The sequence below is a fragment of the Zootoca vivipara genome, chromosome 6 (genome assembly GCF_963506605.1).
Source record: "Zootoca vivipara chromosome 6, rZooViv1.1, whole genome shotgun sequence".
Taxonomy (NCBI): domain Eukaryota; kingdom Metazoa; phylum Chordata; class Lepidosauria; order Squamata; family Lacertidae; genus Zootoca; species Zootoca vivipara.
In genome coordinates, this window is record NC_083281.1 from 1,319,584 (window position 1) to 1,340,834 (window position 21,251).

The 21,251-nt window shown below is 47.2% G+C and overlaps 1 protein-coding gene across 2 annotated transcripts; it reads right to left on the minus strand.

Moving 5' to 3' along the window:
- Positions 1-492: 492 nt before the first annotated feature.
- On the minus strand, positions 493-16,584 carry LOC118085920 (procathepsin L-like). Of its 2 annotated transcripts, none has more exons than XM_035117016.2 (8): positions 16,428-16,584; positions 15,490-15,620; positions 14,364-14,489; positions 12,915-13,073; positions 11,726-11,950; positions 8,508-8,667; positions 7,101-7,203; positions 493-4,213 (listed from the first exon to the last, which is right to left on the minus strand). In XM_035117016.2, the coding sequence occupies exons 2-8, from the start codon at positions 15,616-15,618 to the stop codon at positions 4,120-4,122; spliced, it is 996 nt and encodes a 331-aa protein (XP_034972907.1). In that variant the 5' UTR covers positions 15,619-15,620; positions 16,428-16,584; the 3' UTR covers positions 493-4,119. The 2 variants fall into 2 exon arrangements, with proteins under 2 accessions (XP_034972907.1, XP_034972909.1); XM_035117018.2 differs by having other exon boundaries at positions 15,490-15,650; positions 16,428-16,544.
- Between the last annotated feature and the right edge of the window lie 4,667 nt (positions 16,585-21,251).

Below are 21,251 nucleotides of genomic sequence, written 5' to 3' on the forward strand. Positions count from 1 at the left end.
TGAATTTTCCCCTCGTTGTCTTTCAAGTGCCCCTGGCGTTTTCAGAAAATTACACCCAAGGCCTCCTGCTAGCTTGGTTGGGCATTTAAAGTTGGGGGGTCTCGTCACAGGGAAAGTTAGAGCTAGGCTTCTCACACACGACATCCCCCGAGAACCAGGAGCGGAAACATTCTGCAATTTGTTCATGACACAACACCATTAATTCCTTTATTTAGAAGTCCTGTTGAAACCTTTGGCAGCTGGGCAAGAGTGAGGGGAGATGCGTGCAATCTGCCGAAAACAAAAACCTGTGCGAAAGAAAGATGAATTTTGCATTCCGACAGGTGGATTTGCATAATTCTGTTGGTTTGTTTTTTTTAAGTCAACAGAACTTCACCCTCAACTTCTGAAAGTTACTTGCCCACCTGTCTAGATTCTGATTTATTTTAGCAGACCTCACCGGTGATGTTACAGCTCTGCAGCCATTAGGCCTACAAACCTCTTTTTTATAAAATAAAATAAAGCCTGAGGTTCTCGCACAATGACAAGCATACCTCACCGCTCCCCCTTGCACCCTGTTCTTATTTAGTGGAGGGTATCCGCTGGGCTTCCGTTCTTCTAGGTGCTGAAATGGTTTGGATCGGCCCTGTCTGACACCCCCAAAAGGAAACTTCAACCATCACATGTTGAGAAGCCCATGTCACAAAAAAACGAGAAAGTTTCCAGTCTGGACACCTCTGGAGTAGTGCTGAAGCTATGAGCACCTGCTCTCTCTCTCTAACCCGAATCCATAGCACTTGTCATCCTGCTTGCAACTAACCAAATTGCATGCAGGATTCGCAGCTGATTCCAGAACAACTGCGGGTTTTTGTTCCTGTACTTTTGCACCCCCCAAAGTATATTTTTGAGCGTGAACACAGCCCTGGTTGGGATTGTGTGTGTGTGTGTGTGTGTGTGTGTGTCCCAATACTTGTGTCTTTAAAAATGGTGACACTAGCTACTGCCAGGCATAATTTGAACACATTGAACAGGCTTTTATAACGTCTCTGACTTTGTATAAAATAGATCCTAGACTGCTTGTCGTCACAAGAAAGGTAAGCAGTGCAGGGCTGCTGAAGCCCTTTTACATGCCGCAAACACAAAACACACCTTACTTAACCTGCCTCTGGCTTTTGGGGCCTAGCCCTGAGCTTGCTGCCCCCTGCCCCAAACCTCTTCTTTTCTCTCGAGAGAAAAACAAATTCTGCAGCCAATTCCACATCCCCTGCTTAGCACACTTGTAGACGTGCAGTCCAGATGGAGTTTGAATTTCAGTTTTGTGAGAAGTGCGGTTTCTGCCAAGGTAGAACTGGGCTTGGGGTTGCCACAACCTTTCGGGGGGCAGGTGTGGCAGGAAGATAGCAGACCAAATGATACAGGTGTTCCCCCCCCCCAGTCATTGGGCAGCAAGGCTCCCACCTCAGCCATGGCGGCACAGAGAAGCTTTTTGTACCTCCCCTGTTCAGAAAGGGGAGGGTTGCCCAGCCCTGGCACCCAGGGAAACATGGGCATCTTTAAGGGGGCATGTTCAGGGCGGGAGAGGCCGAGCCACAGAAAGAGGAATTGAGTAGGGAGAGCTAACTCGTGCATCGTTGAGTTTTGAGGAGATGGTTTGCCGAAACCCTTTCCGGATGCCATAGGAGGAACCGGTGGGCAGAGGGTTGCAAAGTGCCACACTGAGGATCACAGTACAATGCTTTGTGCGTCAGTTCGTGTACAACCAGTCCAACCTTCAATAACTTGGTAGGTGAGGTTATCCTGAAAGCAAGTGCCTTGCTCTTTTAAAAAGTCCTTTAATACTCATTTTTGAATCTTTTTCCCGAGCCAAATTCTGTACCGTTGCAACTGGCAATCGCAGCCAGCGCTCTACAACTAACACTAGAAACTTCCCTCTTCTCTCCCTTCAAATAAAACACCTTTTCCAGCAGAGAACGCTCTGCCCTTGAGACCTGCTCCAGTTTTAGCTGTTGCCCCCACCTTACAAGCCTAACTTTTTTTTCTTTTTTGAGGAAGAGGTAGGTTTTTGTATCCCAAATCTGCAAAGCTGCACATATTCCCCAATGCTAAACGGCAATTATCACGGTATACCAATTCCCAGAAAATTAACTGAATTGCATTTTGGTCCCTCATCCAAACAAATAAAAGCAGGCCCATTTCTCAAAGGATGAAAGAGGCAAGTTTGTTATCAATTTCAGGCGGGTAAGCGGCAGTCCCAATAATTTCAACGACACACTACAAGTGGCTCCGTGTGCCCAGTCGTGTGGAAGGCAATGAAAACCTTTCTTCCCAATGCATAACCACACGCGGTTGTGATGATTGCTATGATGTAGGCAAAAACCATGAGCTGATTTTCCAAGTGGGGGAAAAACCATCCTGCCTGGCCCCGAATATGGCGGCTGACACGAAGACCATAGCAAGGTCCAGCATGAAGGCAAAATGTATGAATAAGGGACGGTGGGAGAGCCAGCAATTAAATCACAAGGAGGCTGGGGGAGGCCTCATTTTACACCCAACACCGGGAACGGACCAAAGCGATGAGTTTTTGCCAGCTTGGTCCGACCCCTGGGGAATCCTTGCTCCTAGGTCCAGCCGATCATTGGCCATTCCACAGGTAGGCTGCAACACACACACACCCCACAGTCGACATCCCCAGATCTTGGACGTCCAACACCGCCTGACCACCAGAGGTAAGTGGATCTAATAAAGAAAAATGTGGACCCCAATCTTTTTCTGGGGGTAATGCTGCCCTTCTGTTATGGCTTCATCCCATGAGAGATGATCCAAATTCTGGCTGGCTGGTTGCACATTTCCTCGCTCAATATCCAATCTACAGAGGCAGTAGGAAAGAGGGGGTGAGGAATCAGGCTCGCCGTCCTTTTGCCTTGCCCTTGAGCCCCACATCCAGTGAAGTCTCCCTGACACACGAGGGAGAGGGAGAGAAACGGGGGTGCGTGCGGACAGGTGGGGAACCAGCTGATGGGACAGACAATGGTCTGGTGGGTTGGAGTGGGGAGGTATTGGGACACTTATGGAAGGGGGAGCTTTGTGGGAATGATGACGTCGTGATCTTAAGATGGAGTGATAAGATAGCCATGTTCAAATATATAAAAGGATGTCATATAGAGGAGGGTGAAAAGTTTTCTGCTGCTCCAGAGAAGCGGACACGGAGCAATGGATTCAAACTACAAGAAAGAAGATTCCACCTAAACATTAGGAAGAACTTCCTGACAGTAAGAGCTGTTCGGCAGTGGAATTTGCTGCCAAGAAGTGTGGTGGAGTCTCCTTTGGAGGTCTTTAAGCAGAGGCTTGACAGCCATATGTCAAGAATGCTTTGATGGTGTTTCCTGCTTGGCAGGGGGTTGGACTGGATGGCCCTTGTGCTCTCTTCATTCAAGGTGCCAGGACCGGTTCGCCCAAACTGGGCACCGAGCCAAGAAGGTGCCATGGGCACCGCAAAAAATGATGGACAATGGAAGGCGGATTTTTCACAGGGCACCGCTGAGATTTTGAAGCCCAAAGTCCACCACTGCCTCAAGGAGGGGGAACTTGAGGTACAGTCAAACCTCGGCTCCTGAATGGCTCCGTTTTCGAACGTTTCGGCTCCTGAATGCCGAAAAGCCAGAAGTAAATACCCCGTTTTTCAAATGTTTTTCGGATGCCGAATGCCGGACGAGGCTTCCGCTTGAGTGCAGGAAGCTGTTGCGACCAATCGGAGGCCGCGCCTCGGTTGTCGAACGTTTTTCGGAAGCCGAATGGGCTTCCGGAACGGATTACGTTCGACAACCAAGGTTTGACTGTAGTTCAGGGGAAGCTGTGTTCCTGAGGGTAAACTGAGGGACCCCCGTTCAAACCGAATGCAACCTCCAGGAAATGCAGTCGCTTATGCAAGGACTCGCTCCAAACAGCCAAACCACATGCTCAAATCTTTATTGTTAAAAGTTTCAAGGAGGGGGCTCAGTATGATTTGACTTCCAAATGTCGTTTCTGTTCCGTTTGGTAAGCACTAGATAAGAGATGCCGGGGGAAGGCCGGCACTCCTGATGGTTTGTTGCTCTGATTGATGGAAATTCCCCGAAAGAACGATTGTGGACCCATAGCTGGTTACACCGGGTAACTAGCCACCTCTGCTACACCGCATTGATTGGATCCTCTCTTCAGCAGAATGTAGCCACCTTCACCCCAGTCGGGACCCCAGCTGTGAAAGGAAGATAAAGGGGGAGACAGTCTCGTAAGTCGTTTCAGAAAGCAATGAGAGGAGAAGTGGGATGACTCCCAAGTGGGGTCAGACGAAGGATGCATCGACCTGTTAGTTTTGCTTCTCTCAGTTTCACATCCTTCCAGTCTAAAATTCAGTTCTCCGCATTTCTGCAGCGATTTGTGATTGGTTTTTTTTTTTACTTTGAAACCCTTCATGAAAGTTCACCTATCTGTATGAGATTTGGTCTAATCTACGTATTGGTGCAAGCAATCTCCCGACATGTTGCATCTCTCTGTTACTATGGTTGACACATGCATTTTAATGTACGATTCGTCCTAGAGTGGGCGTTTCTGCAGACATTACAAGACGACAGAAATCAGAGATGGCGCCCAGTTTGAAGGACCGGCTGCGTTTTGCCTCAATAATAATAATAATAATAATAATTACCCCACCCATCTGGCTGGGTTTCCCCAGCCACTCTGGGCGGCTTCCAACAAAATATTAAAATACAATGGTCTGTTAAACATTAAAAGCTTCCCTAAACAGGGCTGCCTTCAGATGTCTTCTAAAAGTCTGGTAGTTGTTTTTCTCTCTGACCTCTGGTGGGAGGGCGTTCCACAGGGTGGGCGCCACCACCGAGAAGGCCCTCTGCCTGGTTCCCTGTAACCTCGCTTCTCGCAGGGAGGGAACCGTCAGAAGGCCCTCGGAGGTGGACCTCAGTGTCTGGGCAGAACGATGGGGGTGGAGATGCTCCTTCAGGTATACTGGACCTTTGAGGCCATTTAGGGCTTTAAAGGTCAGCACCAACCCTTTGAATTGTGCTCGGAAAGTTCATAAAGTGCAAACTGAGTCTAATTTCCCCCCATCCTGAGTTCATTCTCATGTTTCGCCATCCTTGGTTCAGATCCCAGCAGCTTCAGTCTTCATGGTCCTTCAGTCATGCAGCCCTGGAGTCTGAGGCATCTCTCCCAGCCAGCCTTCAGCCATCCTGCCCAAGATGGATCCCGCTCTTTTTTTGCTTCCTCCTCCTCCTCCTCCCCAGCACACCCTGCTAAAAACTCTCTTTTCCGGTTACTTCACACCCAGTTACCCTGGCAGCCTCCCAAACCCCCAGTCTCTGTTCACACCTCAGGGCAAGTTGGGTGGATAGCTCTCTTGCAATGCCAATGGCTCTTTTTTTGCAAAATCATTTTTATTTGATTTTATGAATGCAAATTAATGACAGCACCAAAGACCCCCCCATCCCCTCCATGGGTCCTATTGCATATCCTATATAATAAAGTGCAAGTGTCTCTGCGTCCAAGTTTTCCGTGTGTCCTGTTTTGCGCGCTAATGCGCATGTGCCCCAGGGACACAGGGATTGGACAGCAGAGACAACTGCCAACCGCCGCTCCGCCAACCCCCGCTCCGAAGCTCTCCCCCCTTGGCAGCCTTGCCGCGCACCGCTGGCATGGGACGGCGCTTCCTCGGCGAACGCAAGCAGGCAGACAGCCCGCCTGCTTGCCTTCCCCGAGGAAGGCGAAGCGGCAGCGGGCGCCGAGGGAAGCCGACTTTGGCTTGGCGGCGGCGGGAAGAAGGGGAGGAATTGCTCCCCTTTTTCCCGCCGCCGCCAAGCCACTCCCCGAGCCGAAGTATGGCGCGGTGGGGTTTTTCGCCGTTTGCCTCCCCCTGGGGGGAAGGCAAACGGCGAAAAGCCCCCGCTGCAGACTGGCTTGGCGGCGAGAAGAAGGGGAGGAATTCCTCCCCTTCTTCCCGCCACCGCCAAGCCAGTCCTGGAGCCGAATTGCGGCGTGGCGGGCGCTTTTTGCCGTTTGCCTCCCCCTTAGCTCGGGGAAGGCAAACGGCGAAAAGCCCGTCCCCCGCGCGCTTTGGTTTGGGGAAGCAGGCAGGGAGACGGCAACAGCCCGGGAAGCTGCGGGCTGTTGCGTCTCCCTGCCTGCTTCCCCGAGCCGTAGCGCATCGGGGGACAGAGCCGAAGATCGGCGGGCACTGTTTGCCGGGGTTGACAAACCCCGGCAAGCAGCGCCCGCCGATCTTTGTGTGACAGGCGGTGGGGAATGCAGGCAGGCAGGCAAGAGAGCAAGCGCCTGCCTGCCTGCCTGCCTGCCTGCCTGCCTGCCTGCCTGCCTGCCTTCCCCATTGCCAGTCCCCCGGCGCTTTGTGCAGCGCTGCTGGGTGCTGACCCGGCAGGCCGCTTCCTTGATCTGCAGACCGGCTCCTCGATTCGGTGCTCCGTGCAGCGCTCACATGCGTTCTAGCGCCCGTTTTTTTAACGGGCTGAAGACGCTAGTTATTTCATAGTCTTATGTTTTGTGTCGATCCAGATTGTCCATAATATTTGTGGACTTTACAAGTGGGATTAAAATCCTGCTAATGTTTTCATCTGCTTACAGTGGTCTCCTAAGTAGTAAGTTATAAACTTTCCCCGTTCTTTCTTGCAATGCCAATGGCCCTGAATCACATTGGCTGTATCACGCCATATCATGTTTTTACTATTCTGTTGGGAGCTGCGCACGCCCAATAATTCCCTAAACCGAAGGAACACCACCCACCCCTTGGGGAATAGGAACGCGCTGCAGTTCAGGGCCCCTGGTTTCATGAAGGCAAGTCCTGCCGCCGCCCCCCAACAAGATTCGGATGCTAGCCAGACGTCCACCAGTTGGGCACTGATGGATATAAGGAAGCTTGCATTGGCCGGTCTAGCTCACTATTCTCCATTCTGACTGGTTACAGTGGCAGATCCAGGATTTTAGACAGGTACCCCATTTCCCCCGTGTTGCTAGGCAAAGCACCTGTCTTTTCACCCACCCTGACAACGGCCAATAAGCCCCCAAGGGCCACAGCATTTCACGTCATTTTCTGGCACCCGGGCTCCCCGCCCTACCTGTTCTTTATGATCCAATAAGGAGTCCCATTCTGAGTCCCGTAGCCGACGGCCAGGACGGCGTGGTTCAAGGATGTTCCGCAGCTGGGGTAGTCGAAGACTCCTGGATGGAGGGGAAACAAATTTAAGGTCATATCATTACTTATTTCCTCAGCTCGGGGTGTGTGTTGCATAACCTTATACCCTCCAACATTTCTCTGATGAAAATAGGGACGTTCTATTCCATCCCTTCCAACATTTCTCCCGTGAAAATAGGGACGTCCTATTCCATCCCCTCCAACATTTCTCCCCTGAAAAGAGGGACGTCCTATTCCATCCCCTCCAACATTTCTCCCATGAAAATGTTGTTGTTTAGTCGTTTAGTCGTGTCCGACTCTTCGTGACCCCATGGACCATAGCACGCCAGGCACTCCTGTCTTCCACTGCCTCCCGCAGTTTGGTCAAACTCATGTTCGTAGCTTCGAGAACATGAAAATAGGGATGTCCTATTCCATCCCCTCCAACATTTCCCCAAATGAAAATAGGGACATCCTATTCCATCCCCTCCAACATTTCCCCAAATGAAAATAGGGACATCCTATTCCATCCCCTCCAACATTTCTCTCATGAAAATAGGGACGTCCTATTCCATCCCCTCCAATATTTCTCATGAAAATAGGGACATCCTATTCCATCCCCTCCAACATTTCTCCCATAAAAATAGGGACGTCCTATTCCATCCCCTCCAACATTTCTCCCATGAAAATAGGGACGTCCTATTCCATCCCCTCCAATGTTTCTCCCATGAAAATAGGGACGTCCTATTCCATCCCCTCCAACATTTCTCCCATGAAAATAGGGACGTCCTATTCCATCCCCTCCAACGTTTCTCCCATGAAAATAGGGACGTCCTATTCCATCCCCTCCAACGTTTCTCCTGTGAAAATAGGGACGTCCTATTCCATCCCCTCCAACATTTCCCCAATGAAAATAGGGACGTCCTATTCTATCCCCTCCAACATCTCTCCTGTGAAAATAGGGACATCCTAAGGAAAAGTGGGATGTTCCGGGGTCAAATAAGAAACCAGATGGCTCTAAATCTGGAACTGTCCCTGGAAAATAGGGACACTTGAAGGGTCTGCTGTCCTCTGCTTCTACTGTCATCAAAAACCAGTTCCTAGGAATCGCAACTGGGGAGTGGGGCTGTTGGCCTCAGGTCCTGGGTTCGGGATACTGATGTGGGCATCAGCTTGGCCACTGTGAGAACAGGAAGCTGGGCCAGAAGGGGCAATGAGCCGATCTAACAGAGCTCTCATTATTTTCCTATGGTGGATCATCAACCCCAACTTTCCAGATTCCCCATATGGACGACTTTTTCAAATACTACCCAGGGAGCTGACTCATTGCTGCATTTCTCCATAAATTTACCTGAGCTGTAAAAGTGGAAGTCGGAGGCGTCCAGGGCCACAGTAACTGGCCCATAAGTGGCTACGGCTTCTTGCAAGGCAGCCTCGTCGTTACTCGGAATATCCACGTAGCCGTTGATCCTGACGGCGAGGTTTGCAGATTTGTACGTACAAGATAGATCCTGCAAAGAAATAGCAAGCAATTGTTTGCATTTTCTATTCGGAAGGGCAGAACGTCCTTTCTTTCTTTCTTTCTTTCTTTCTTTCTTTCTTTCTTTCTTTCTTTCTTTCTTTCTTTCTTTCTTTCTTTCTTTCTTTCTTTCTTTCTTTCTTTCTATGCTTTATTGATTGAAAAGCCGCGTAATAGAAATAATCAATAGATGCCAAAGAGAAAGCAAAAATAAACAGCCATTCATTCCTTAACTGATACTTGTTTTGTACATAATTTTGCAATTCAATTTAACATGACCTCCGATCTTCCCATTGTGTTCCCAGGTTGAATTCTTTTGAGTTCGCACTTAGCTTTATTTTCTCCATGTTACATTACTTACTTTAAATCATAGCTGCCAAGTTATCCCTTTTTTTAAGGGAAATTCCCTTATGCTGAATAGGCTTCCTCGCGAGAAAAGGGAAAACTTGGCAGCTATGCTTTAAATTTTTGTAAAATTATCTTATTTATTTACACACAGAAGTTCAATCAAAGCCTGCCAATGGATTAATACTTTGACCATGTTCTTTTACATCAATTCTCTCTAGATATCCCACTCTCTGGTAAATTTTTCATCTGTAACGTCTCATAACCTTGCTGATAATCTCGCCAACTCTGCGTATTCACTTAACTTACTTTGCAGGATGTCTTCTCCCTTCCAACCTTTTGCAACTAAAATTCTGGCCACAGCTGTGGCATACATTGTTCTTTAAAGCTCCCCGCCTATTTAAGAAAACACTTCAGCAACAGAACAGCGCACGGCGCATTAGAAATCAGACGGGTTTGGTTACAAATGTTGTCCTTAAAAGTTCTCGTTTCGCCCCGTCAGAATGTAGTGTAGTGGCAGAAACAGGTTCCCGTCCAAACGGGGTACTCCAGTTTCTTTGGATGTGGTCAAGCCACCATCAGGCTACGTAGGTGGCTGGCAAATGGCAGTCCTGAGCCACTTGTACAGTGGTGGAGAGTTCCGCTGGTTACAGAGTGACTCTGTCCTTAAACAACAGTTAGCAATGGCCAAATTTGTCAATTCTGCCTTCTCACTACTTCTCATTTCTCTTCTAGTAAGTTCTTCACAATTCCTCATCATTTTTTTTTAAAAAATTAAAATTCAGCCACCCTTTAGTGTGAAGTTCTCCTAACATACACACTTCTGCATGGAATTTAGCCTAATATTCACATTTTTTGCACAGCCATGTTCGCTCATGTAATGCAATTTTGCATTTCTCCTCCTCCTCCTCCTCCCTTCTATTTATAGTTTTATACATTTATTTACATTTCATACAATCCTTATTTATTTATTTTTTATTATTTTGACAAAAAGTAATAATCATAAATAAATAAGAATAAAAATTGTGCACCCCACCACCGAGAACGTTCCTATCGTAACTATCCAACCTTCGAATATTTCAACACCTCTTGCAATGGTTTGACCATTTTCCGTTTTAACAGTACAAATTCTATATTCTATTTCCACCAATATACTAACACAGTACATTCAACCTCGGGCACATTACTCGTTTGAGGGGGCGACCACGCTGCAATATTTAGGGAACTGAGAGTGTTGAAGAATCGGTAAAATTGTACTGGGAAGCGATATACAATGAATTGAAGAAAATGTTGAAAATAACATTTTGTTAAACAACCAGCAGCTTTCTTGTTAGGCATTTTAGGCCAAGATCTACTGGAAGAGAAGAGGACGCAATTTATATGTGCCACTACAGCGGCGAGAATGTTGATAGCACAAAATTGGAAGACCGGAGAAGTACCAACTAAAGAACAATGGCAAGAAAAACTGACGAGCTATGCAGAAATGGCAAAACTGATGGACTAAGGCAGGGGTTCCCAACAAAATTTTCTTGAGGACCCCTCATCGAGCCGCTATTGTGACAAGGACCCCCATTAATTCCTAATTAATTCCGCAAAAAACAACGCTTTGTTTACAAACACTACTGTTTTGCAAAGAGGCAGCACGCGCCAGGGAGGAGGGAGGGGAATGGAAAAGACAGCGTACCTGCGCAGTAGCGCACAAATGAAGCCGACGCGTGCAAAGCATCTTGGGGAGGTGAGCGTTAGTAGAATGCGCGCACTGCCTCTTTGCAAAACAGTAGTGTTTGTAAAGCACCACCTAACGGCATACAGCAGAACTACTGCCTCTATCTAATTCTAGTTTTGCGCTAGACTCTGCTCATGCAGGAAGCGGCCAAAACAAAAAATCTGTTATCATACGAAATATATTTAATATATTTTTTATTCTAATAGCATCTTGCGGACCCCTCTGGCATAGCTCGCGGACCTCTGGGGGTCCGCGGACCACCTGTTGGGAACCACTGGACTAAGGGAAAAAGAGAACAGTGACTTTGAAAGAGAATGGGAACCGTTCGTTGTATACTTGCAGAAACAAAGAAAGACTATTGACTTGATGGCAGGATTTAAATAAACACTCATCTTCAGTAAAGAAATATGTAGAAAACAAGGAAATAATGCCATGTATTTTTTAGAGATTTTGTTGTTGTTTAGTCGTTTAGTCATGTTTAGTCGTTTAGTCAATTCTTAGTCCAGCTCTCACTTCCATACATCTCTACTGGGAAAACCATAGCTTGAACTATACGGACCTTTGTCGGCAAGGTGATGTCTCTGCTTTTTAAGAGATTTTTTTAGAGATTGCAGTGTGTGATTGGGGGGGGGGGGAATTCAGAAGTGGAAGTTGGGGGAAGTCCAGGAGGGGAGGGAAGAGGGAAGGTAATATGAATGTTATGGATATGTGACATTTGTAATGATTGAAAAAGAAAATGGAATAAAAATTTAATAATAAAGGAGAATGTTGAAGAATGGCAGTGTTTCTGGTCCTGTATTACTTCTGCAAGTGGTTAAGTTAAGTATTAAGTTCAAACTTAATAAAAGCATTCTCCTCTGTCCCTAACTAAAGTTTGATTGGCCCCAAAGGAGTGAAGACAGAGAAAGAAAAGAGATTCTGTTGAGTGTGACAAACAGGCCACAGGATCACAGAATAGTAGGTTTCGTCTGGAGGTTACCTGTCCGACGTAGGGGTAGCTTTTTTCGGAGTCGAGTCCCTGGTTATCCAGCACGTATTGGAAAGCCCAGCTTGGCCAACCTCCATTGCAGCCTTGGTTGCCCTGCTGCCAGGAGCAGTCAACCAGGTTTTGTTCGCTCAGCGAGACCAGCCGGCCAGTTGTCCGGGCTAGGTAACCTTCCAGGGCTCCGGTGGCACTGAAAGCCCAACAAGACCCGCAGCTACCCTATGAAAAAGGACAAGCAATTTGTGTCAGGTTTCAGGGAATCAGCTTCCTCCCCCCATGGCAGTAGATAAGCAGAGCAAAGGAAAAGGAGTCTTCTTACCAGTTCGAAACTCTACTAATCACAGCGAGAGAACAATGAACACATCTCATAGGAATGGAGGTGCTCCCAATTAAGGATCACACCCCCTTCCATCCCTATTAACCCACGTCACTTCTGTTTCTCTCCCAAATGATTCCCCAAAATTCATTTTTTCTATCATCTGTTTCATAAAAGCCCATGAAACGTCGTCAAAGGCCTTTTCAGCATCTATAAACATTAAGGCAGCTTGTTTCTTGTTTATTACTTCCAGATATTCAATAATACCTATTATATTCCTTATATTGTTCTTCATTTGGCAACCTGGTAAAAACACAGTCTGATCCTGATGAATCTGTTAACCCTCTCTCTAAAAGGGTTTCTTCTCCTAGCTGTTCCCCATCCAGTATTTCCCAGCTTCTGCCTTCTGAACTATGCCCCTCTGCAAAACACTGTTACAAATGTATACTGTCCTCCTGCTCATGGGAAGTGAGACAAAACCATTTTCTTTGGCACAAGTTGAATCACAGCAGGCTAGAAGCAGGCAGTGGATGGGATGCATTGGGGGCAGGTGGAGAAATGGCGTCTACTTTCAGCCCCCCCCCCAACGGAGGGAATCATAGAATCATAGACTTGGAAGAGACCACAAGGGCCATCCAGTCCAACCCCCTGCCAAGCAGGAAACACCATCAAAGCATTCCTGACAGATGGCTGTCAAGCCTCTGCTTAAAGACCTCCAAAGAAGGAGACTCCACCACACTTCTTGGTAGCAAATTCCACTGTCAAACAGCTCTTACTGTCAGGAAGTTCTCATAATTGTAGCCAACTTTGAATCCCATCCCTGGCTTTGGTCATTTAAGCCTTCCCAAGTGGCGATGCTGCACTCACCTGATCTTTAACTGGGGTGACATAGCCTTTGGTGCGCCAGTCCACAGAGGAAGGAAGCGACGGGTTGTTGGATTTTTGGAACAAAGTTGTTCTCCGGCCATGTTCTCTGGGCAGTTCAGGGCTGAGTCCATTCAGCCTCTCCATGAACTCTTCTTTAGTCTGGGGAGGATAATAATAATAATAATAATAATAATAATAATAATAATAATAATAATAGTGTAAAATGTATAATAATATGTATAATAATAAAAGTGAATGTCCTGTGTGAGGGCCTGGAGGCGGTTGGAGGATGGATGGCGGCTAACAGATTGGGGTTGAATCCTGACAAGATAGAAGTACTGCTTTGGGGGACAGAGGGTGGGCAGGTGTGGGGGACTCCCTGGTCCTGAATGGGGTCACTGTGCCCCAAAAGGACCAGGTGCACAGCCTGGGGGTCATTTTGGACTCCCAGCTGTCCATGGAGGCGCAGGTCAATTCTGTGTCCAGGGCGGCTGTCTCCCAGCTCCATCTGGTACACAGGATGAAACCCTCCCTGCCCGCAGACTGTCTGGCCAGAGTGGTGCATGCTCTAGTTATCTCTCGCTTGGACTACTGCCATGCGCTCTAAGTGGGGCTCTCTCCTTATATCGCCACCCCCATCATCATCATCATCATGGGGCTACCTTTGAAGGTGACCCGGAAACTGCAACTTATCCAGAATGGGGCAGCTAGACTGGGGACTGGGAATGGCTGCTGAGACCACATAACACCGGTCCTGAAAGACCTACATTGGCTCCCAGGATGTTTCCAAGCACAATTCAAAGGGTTGGTGCTGACCTTGAAAACCCTAAACGGCCTCGGCCCAGTATACTGGAAGGAGTGTCTCCACCTCCATCGTCTAGCCTGGACATTGAGGTCCAGCTCCGAGGGCCTTCTAGCGGTTCCCTCACTGCAAGAAGCGAAGTTACAGGGAACCAGGCAGAGGGCCTTCTCGGTGGTGGCTCCCGCCCTGTGGAACGCCCTCCCATCGGATGCCGAGAAAATAACCAACTATCTGACTTTTAGAAGACATCTGAAGGCAGCCCTGTTTAGGGAAGTTTTTAATGTCTGATGTTTTATAGTCTTTTTAATATTCTGTTGGGAGCCACCCAGAGTGGTACTAAATAATTACTATTATTATTAGTAGTAATTTTAGTATTTATATCCCACATATCTGGCTGGGTCTCCAGCACATATGAAAACACAAATAAGACGTCAAATGTTAAAAACGTCCCCAAACAGGGCTGCCCCCTGGTGCAGCTCTTTTGAGCTCAACACACCTGCGATGTCATGAATTGATCAGTGAGCTGGCAAACCCTGAGTTCAAACGTCGCCTCCCTCTGTCGTGAATCCTTTGGTGATTTGAGGCACCAAGAGAGGATTAAGTAGCACTGAAGTTCGTGATACGAGCCGGACTCTGAATCGGCTTACCAAATCGCCCAAGTGGTTCATCGCCATCCGATAGGAATGTCTCCCCCGGGAAGCTTCGCGGTTGTGTTCTTCAATCATCCGGAAGTTCTCCTCCCATATGGTTCTCCGGTGGTCTTCTGAGTTCCTCTGCAAGGAAGACACTTGGCTAATAATAATGGACACAGTCCAGGACCACAACTTCCCCAAAAAGGACCTTAGGGGACCTTGAGGCCAGAAGAGCTTATTACACTCTTAAGTGATTGCTGATCCATTGCTATTTGAAGTACCTGTAGGGACAACTTATTTGGTATGTGTTTATTATTTATTATTAGTTGTATGTAGGGAAGCGGGTGGAGCTGTGGGTTAAACTACAAAGCCTAGGGCTTGCCGATCAGAAGGTTGGCGGTTCAAATCCCCGCGACGGGGTGAGCTCCCGTTGCTCGGTCCCAGCTCTTGCCAACCTAGCAGTTCGAAAGCACATCAAAGTGCAGGTAGATAAATACTTTGGCAGGAAGTAAATGGCGTTTCCATGTGCTGCTCTGGTTCGCCAGAAGCGGCTTAGTCATGCTGGCCACATGACCCGGAAGCTGTACGCCGGCTCCCTCGGCCAGTAAAGCAATGATGAGCGCCGCAACGCCAGAGTCGTCCGCGACTGGACCTAATGGTCAGGGGTCCCTTTACCTTTACATTAGTAGTATGTATACAGGTCAGTCATTTCAATTTCTGTATTGTATTTGAATGTAATGGACTGTCTTTTATATTATTGTCAGCTGACAAAGATTCATTGAAACAGTTCATTATCCGGAAGAAAAACATTCTACATTCGGAGCACCTGTTTAAGCACACCTGCAGGATTTTGACTGTTGAAAGGCAATTTGCCTTCATCCCAGTGTTCTTTGATGCGGACTGACCTCCCTTTCTAATCCTGTTCATGGAACTTGACTCCTATTATTTGTGACTTTATGGAGAAGGATTACATATTTTCTGCTTATGAATTGTGAAACGATAGAATGTTGTCAATGTTTTGTTAGAACCTTATCAGCCGCGTGTTGCTTGAGTTTTCTGTATTTGCAACACGGACGATTTCCTAATTTCACGAGCCGCTGGAGAAGGGTTGGGGGTTGATGTACGAAGACTGGACACTCACCTCGCGGTAAACCTTGTTGTGGGTGATCTTCCAATCTCTCCAGGCTTCGTCCAGGGCTGGGTCCCGCGCTGCAGCAAAGGTCCTCAGCAAGACCAGCCCGGTCAGGGCCACCAAAGAGATCAGATGCATGTCTACACAGGGGACAATCTAGTCAGTTGCCACTAGAAGAAAAAGGTCAAAGGGGCTGGAGTAAAAAGGTAAATGACCCCCTGAAAGGCGACTAGGGGGTTGTGGCGCTCAGGGAAGACAGCCCTGTTTAGGGAAGTTTATAACGTTTGATGTTTTATTGTGTTTTTAATATTCTGTTAGGGACACGGGTGGCGCTGTGGGTTAAACCACAGAGCCTAGGGCTTGCCGATCAGAAGATCAGTGGTTCGAATCCCCGTGACGGGCTGAGCTCCCGTTGCTCGGTCCCTGCTCCTGCCAACCTAGCAGTTCAAAAGCATGAAGTGCAAGTAGATAAATAGGTACCACTCCGGTGGGAAGGTAAACGGTGTTTCTGTGCGCTGCTCTGGTTTGCCAGAAGCGGCTTAGTCATGCTGGCCACATGACCCAGAAGCTGTACACCAGCTCCCTCAGCCAGTAAAGCGAGAGGAGCGCCACAACCCCAGAGTTGTCCTCAACTGGATCTAATGGTGAGGGGTCTCTTTACCTTTACCTTTAATATTTTGTCGGGAGCTGCCCAGATTGGCTGGGGAAACCCAGCCAGATGGGCAGGGTATAAGTAACAAATTATTATTATTATTATTATTATTATTATTATTATTATTATTACATGCTGTAGTATCCATGCTCTTCCTCCTAGTTTGGCTCTAAAATAGTCTTATTTCCCCTGTCTCCACCATGCACGGTGCAGCCACCCCTTTTTAAATTCAATAAATAATAAGAATAATAATGTTCACAGCCACTCTCCCAAAACATTTCCCGCCAAGCCTTACCTTCTTGCCCGAATCGAAAGATCTAGAGACTAGGATCTTGTCTGCCTCTCAACCCGTCTCGGTTCAGAAGAAGCCAGAACTTCCTTTTTATAGAGAGGGAGTCCGATTCACTTTAAGTTCTTGGGAATGGGACTGAGTGGAAGTGGCGTTTCAAGGTCAAAGGACGGAGTGTGCCTGTTTATTTTGCCACGACTTGGTGGGAAAAGCTGCAGCCGGGAGTTTGTGGGGGCCCAAAATCTCACCTTGCTCAATTTCTTTTCCCTGCATCCTGTGTTTCTACAGTCGTTTCAAAGTTTGCAGGTTGTTAGCAATGCCTTGTGAAATGGGTAGAAGATGTCTGGCTGTCGTAGGGCAGGCTATGCCTTCACCGTGACCAGTGGGAGCAGATGACGGCTGCGTCACTTGGATCAGATTTACGAATAATTTAGGAATAATTACATATGATAAATGTCCTGATCAGGTCCAGATTTAGGTTTGGTGAGGCCCTCAGCTCCTGAAGGTAATGGGCCCCTTTATATGTCCAGCTGTCCTTTGTCAACAACAAATTGTTGCTGTTTTTTGTGTGGAATATATGCTATATGGTAATTTATGGACCTAATTGGTTTCTAAAGCCATTTGCACATAACAAAATATGTATTTTCTCAAAGTAATTGATAAAGAAATGAGCAAACGAGGGATATTTTAGGTAGCAGGCTAGCAGGTGGGGCCCATGACTTACATCATAGGATCCTACACAACACAAAACACGGTTGCTGTATGTTGGTTTTATTTTATTTGTTTTTTATCTTATATTTTGGGAATGTACATCCAGTTTCCCCCCCTTTAATTCTTAGGGGGGGGACTCCAAGAGAGTGGGGCCCTAAGCTAGAGCTTGTTTAGCTCATTCATAAATCCGGCACTGGCTAGCAGTCCCAGAGGGGACCCGCCACGTCTTAAAGTCCCTTCTCTCCCCAAATGCAGAAATGGACGGTTTCAACTTCCTCCTGTTTGGAGCGTAGGTCAAATCCACGCCATGAAATTTTAAAGCACGTGGCTTCCCCCAAGGCATCCTGGGAACTCTTCCTTGTTACGGGTGCTGGGAATTGCAGCTCTGTCAAGGGGCAAACTACAGTTCCCAGGGTTTTGGGGGGACGCTGTGTGCTTTTTGAGCAAAGTCCATGGTACCGTTTAGCTCAGCCTCGGATTGCCAACACCAAGGAAGAATATGGGGGGTGATGAGAGCCGTTTCTCAAGCGAAGGAGCAGCCTCTCGCATTCACAGCCGCATTATAGGCACATGACAGAAGCAGACTTACCCCCAGCCTGATGTCTCGGGCTAGAACTCCCATGAGCTCTGCCTCCGCAGCCGGCTAAATTGTGCTTCCATCAGCGGACCCCCGCCTCCCCATGTCCCTATTTTCCAATTTGCAGAAGCCGCTCCAGTTTCTGATTTGATCCTGGAATGTCCTGCTTTTCTTTAGGATATCCCTATTTTCAGGGGGGAAACGTTGGAGAGGATGGAATAGGCCATCCCTATTTTCACAGGATAAATGTTGGAGGGGATGGAATAGGACATCCCTATTTTCACGGGAGAAATATTGGAGAGTATGGAATAGGATGTCCCTGTTTTCACGGGAGAAATGTTGGAGAGTATGGAATAGGACGTCCCTATTTTCACAGGAGAAATGTTGGAGAGTATGGAATATGATGTCCCTATTTTTTGTCCCTATTTGTGCCAAGATCATGGCCACTGGTCCCATCACCTCCTGGCAAATAGAAGGGGAAGAAATGGAGGCAGTGAGAGATTTTACTTTCTTGGGCTCCTTGATCACTGCAGATGGTGACAGCAGTCACGAAATTAAAAGACGCCTGCTTCTTGGGAGAAAAGCAATGACAAACCTAGACAGCATCTTAAAAAGCAGAGACATCACCTTGCCGACAAAGGTCCGTATAGTTAAAGCTATGGTTTTCCCAGTAGTGATGTATGGAAGTGAGAGCTGGACCATAAAGAAGGCTGATCGCCGAAGAATTGATGCTTTTGAATTATGGTGCTGGAGGAGACTCTTGAGAGTCCCATGGACTGCAAGAAGATCAAACCTATCCATTCTTAAGGAAATCAGCCCTGAGTGCTCCCTGGAAGGACAGATCGTGAAGCTGAGGCTCCAATACTTTGGCCACCTCATGAGAAGAGAAGACTCCCTGGAAAAGACCCTGATGTTGGGAAAGATTGAGGGCACAAGGAGAAGGGGACGACAGAGGACAAGATGGTTGGACAGTGTTCTCGAAGCTACGAACATGAGTTTGACCAAACTACGGGAGGCAGTGCAAGACAGGAGTGCCTGGCGTGCTATGGTCCATGGGGTCACGAAGAGTCGGACACGACTAAACGTCTAAAGAACAACAACATTTTCACCGGAGAAATGTTGGGGGGGGGATGGAATAGGATGTCCCTATTTTCATTGGGGAAATGTTGGAGAGGATGGAATAGGACGTCCCTATTTTCAGGGGAGAAACGTTGGAGGGGATGGAATAGGACGTCCCTATTTTCAGGGGAGAAACGTTGGGCAGCTCTCTGCTATGATGTCTTAGAATCACATCCAGATATCGACAAATTGTAATCCTCAAGGAGCTTCATGGCGTGAGGTTCTTCGCTGAGAGTAGCACCAGCCGTTTCTCCCAACCTAATTGAAGGAAAGCAAGAAAGGGTTGACACCCAGGACCCCAGCTAAAAAACTGGATTCTGCTTTCCGAGAAGAGTGCCATGGTTTCCTTCAACTTACAAGCCAGAGCACATTGGCAATTTCTGCTACGTGCCAGTTTGTGCCACTCACTTCAACAAGTCCTTCAGGAAGTAATTATTAATTGCGGAAGGTTGAAGCGGTTTGGTTATTTTTGTTTGGTTTTGTTAGCAATCGCTGTAAATGGAAACCACAAGTCAATAAAATTATCACCTTGCACAATTTTTCAGGAAAGCCTACTGGGGCGGCTCAGCCGTTCCGATAACATTAATTCCCACACTTTTAACCAGCCAGCCTTGGGGGTGAGGTACGCCTGGGATTTCATGTTTCCGGCGAGGCCATGGCTAAAAATACTATTGTGCGAAGGAGACAGGCATTTAAATCGGTATCAATTGAGCAGAAAGCTAATGTCTCCTTCCCTGCCACTTGAAGCCACGGGTTCGAGTCCTACCCTGTGGATCAGCAGAAAACGAGCTTGCTCGCTCTTCCATGGGGCACCCCTTGAGATATTGGAAGGTGCCTCTCCTGCGAGATTTGACATCTTTCCGCAGGGCCTGCAAGACGGCGCTCTTCTGCCAGGCCTTTGTCGGGTTCAGCCTGACTTACTTTCTCTTTGTATATAAGAACAAGCACGAAGGAGGTTCCCAGCCCGCTTATACGTCCTTATAATATCAGTGGAAACAGTTGGTCTTGGCGAGTATTAACCACTTCCAATTTTAACCTGAAGATTGCCACTTGTTCAGTCTTAATTTTTATTTTAAATGTTTGAATTACCGGTAATTGTGGGATGTATCTTAATTGATTGATCTCTTCTATTATGCATATTGTCTTATTTATATGATTAGTTACAGGTAGGTAGCCGTGTTGGTCTGAGTCGAAGCAAAATAAAAAAATTCCTTCAGTAGCACCTTAAAGACCAACTAAGTTTTTATTTTGGTATGAGCTTTCATCAGATACACTATCTATCTGACGAAGTGTGCATGCACACGAAAGCTCATACCAAAATAAAAAGTTGGTCTTTAAGGTGCTACTGAAGGAATTTATTTATTTATATGATGTTAGCCGCTCTGAGCCCGCCTTTGGTCGGGGAGGGCAGGAGTACTAATAATTATAATAATAATAAATCTCCTCTTAGGCTCCTCTTTTCCAGGCTGAACATCCCCAGCTCCTTCAACCGTTCCTCATCAGGCTCGGTTTCCAGACCCTTGACCATCTCGCTCGCCCTCCTCTGCTCACCTTCCAGCTTCTCAACATCCTTCCTAAAGTGTAGTGCCCAGAATTGGACACAGTATCCCAGGTGTGGTCTGACCAAGGCAGAATAGATAGGGATAATAATAATAATAATAATAATAATAATAATAATAATAATAATAATAATAATATATTTATACCCTGCCCACCTGGCTAGATTTCCTAGCGCCGCCAGCGGCAGCCCACTCTGGAGCTTGCTTCCTGCAAAGCGTGCTCCGAAGCGGGCTGCCAGATCTGTGGTGCCGGGGTCCTAGCGCCGCTGCCGGCAACCCGCTTCGGAGCGCAAGCGGGTTGCCGCCCCCGGTGACCGAGCAGCTCGCTACGCCGCTGGAGGGTATTATCATCCCAGTCCTCCAGGCGCTGCCCTGGCTGCTTTCTGTGAGATATGTGAAAAGAGAGTAATTGGCCAGAGAACACCCAGTGATCTTGTTGGCCAACGGGGGATCCGAACCCAAGTCCTGGTCCAACGCGGCCCAAATTAAAGCTGGATGTCAACTTCCCCAGATTGTTTCGAGAGACACTGAAGAGAAGCAACCATCGAATTGATGGATTGATTTAATTTTTTTTTTTTTGCTTTTTAAATACTTTATTGAAATTTGTTGGTAACAAAAAACAATCTTATGCAAACAAATAATAATCATCTTGTGTGTATGGTCTTATGTAAATATACAAATAAAAATTAATTCAATCTTATGCAGTCTTTTTCATCCATCATTCTTACTAAACTGCAAAAGGCTTCCCATCAATTTCCAGTGCACTTCCCATTTCTGTTATCGAATGTTCTTATAATTATTACTTGAATCTTTTTATATTATCTAACACTTTCTTACTGTAGCCTTATTTGCTAATAAAGGGTC

Coding starts and splice junctions, on each gene's coding strand:
- LOC118085920 (XM_035117016.2), bottom strand. CDS start 15,618: ATGCATCTGATCTCTTTGGTGGCCCTGACCGGGCTGGTCTTGCTGAGG. Junction 13,074..14,363: donor TGAACCACTTGGGCGATTTG/GTAAGCCGATTC, acceptor TATCCTCCCCAG/ACTAAAGAAGAGTTCATGGA. Junction 4,214..7,100: donor TATTGGATCATAAAGAACAG/GTAGGGCGGGGA, acceptor TTCCTTTCACAG/CTGGGGTCCCGACTGGGGTG.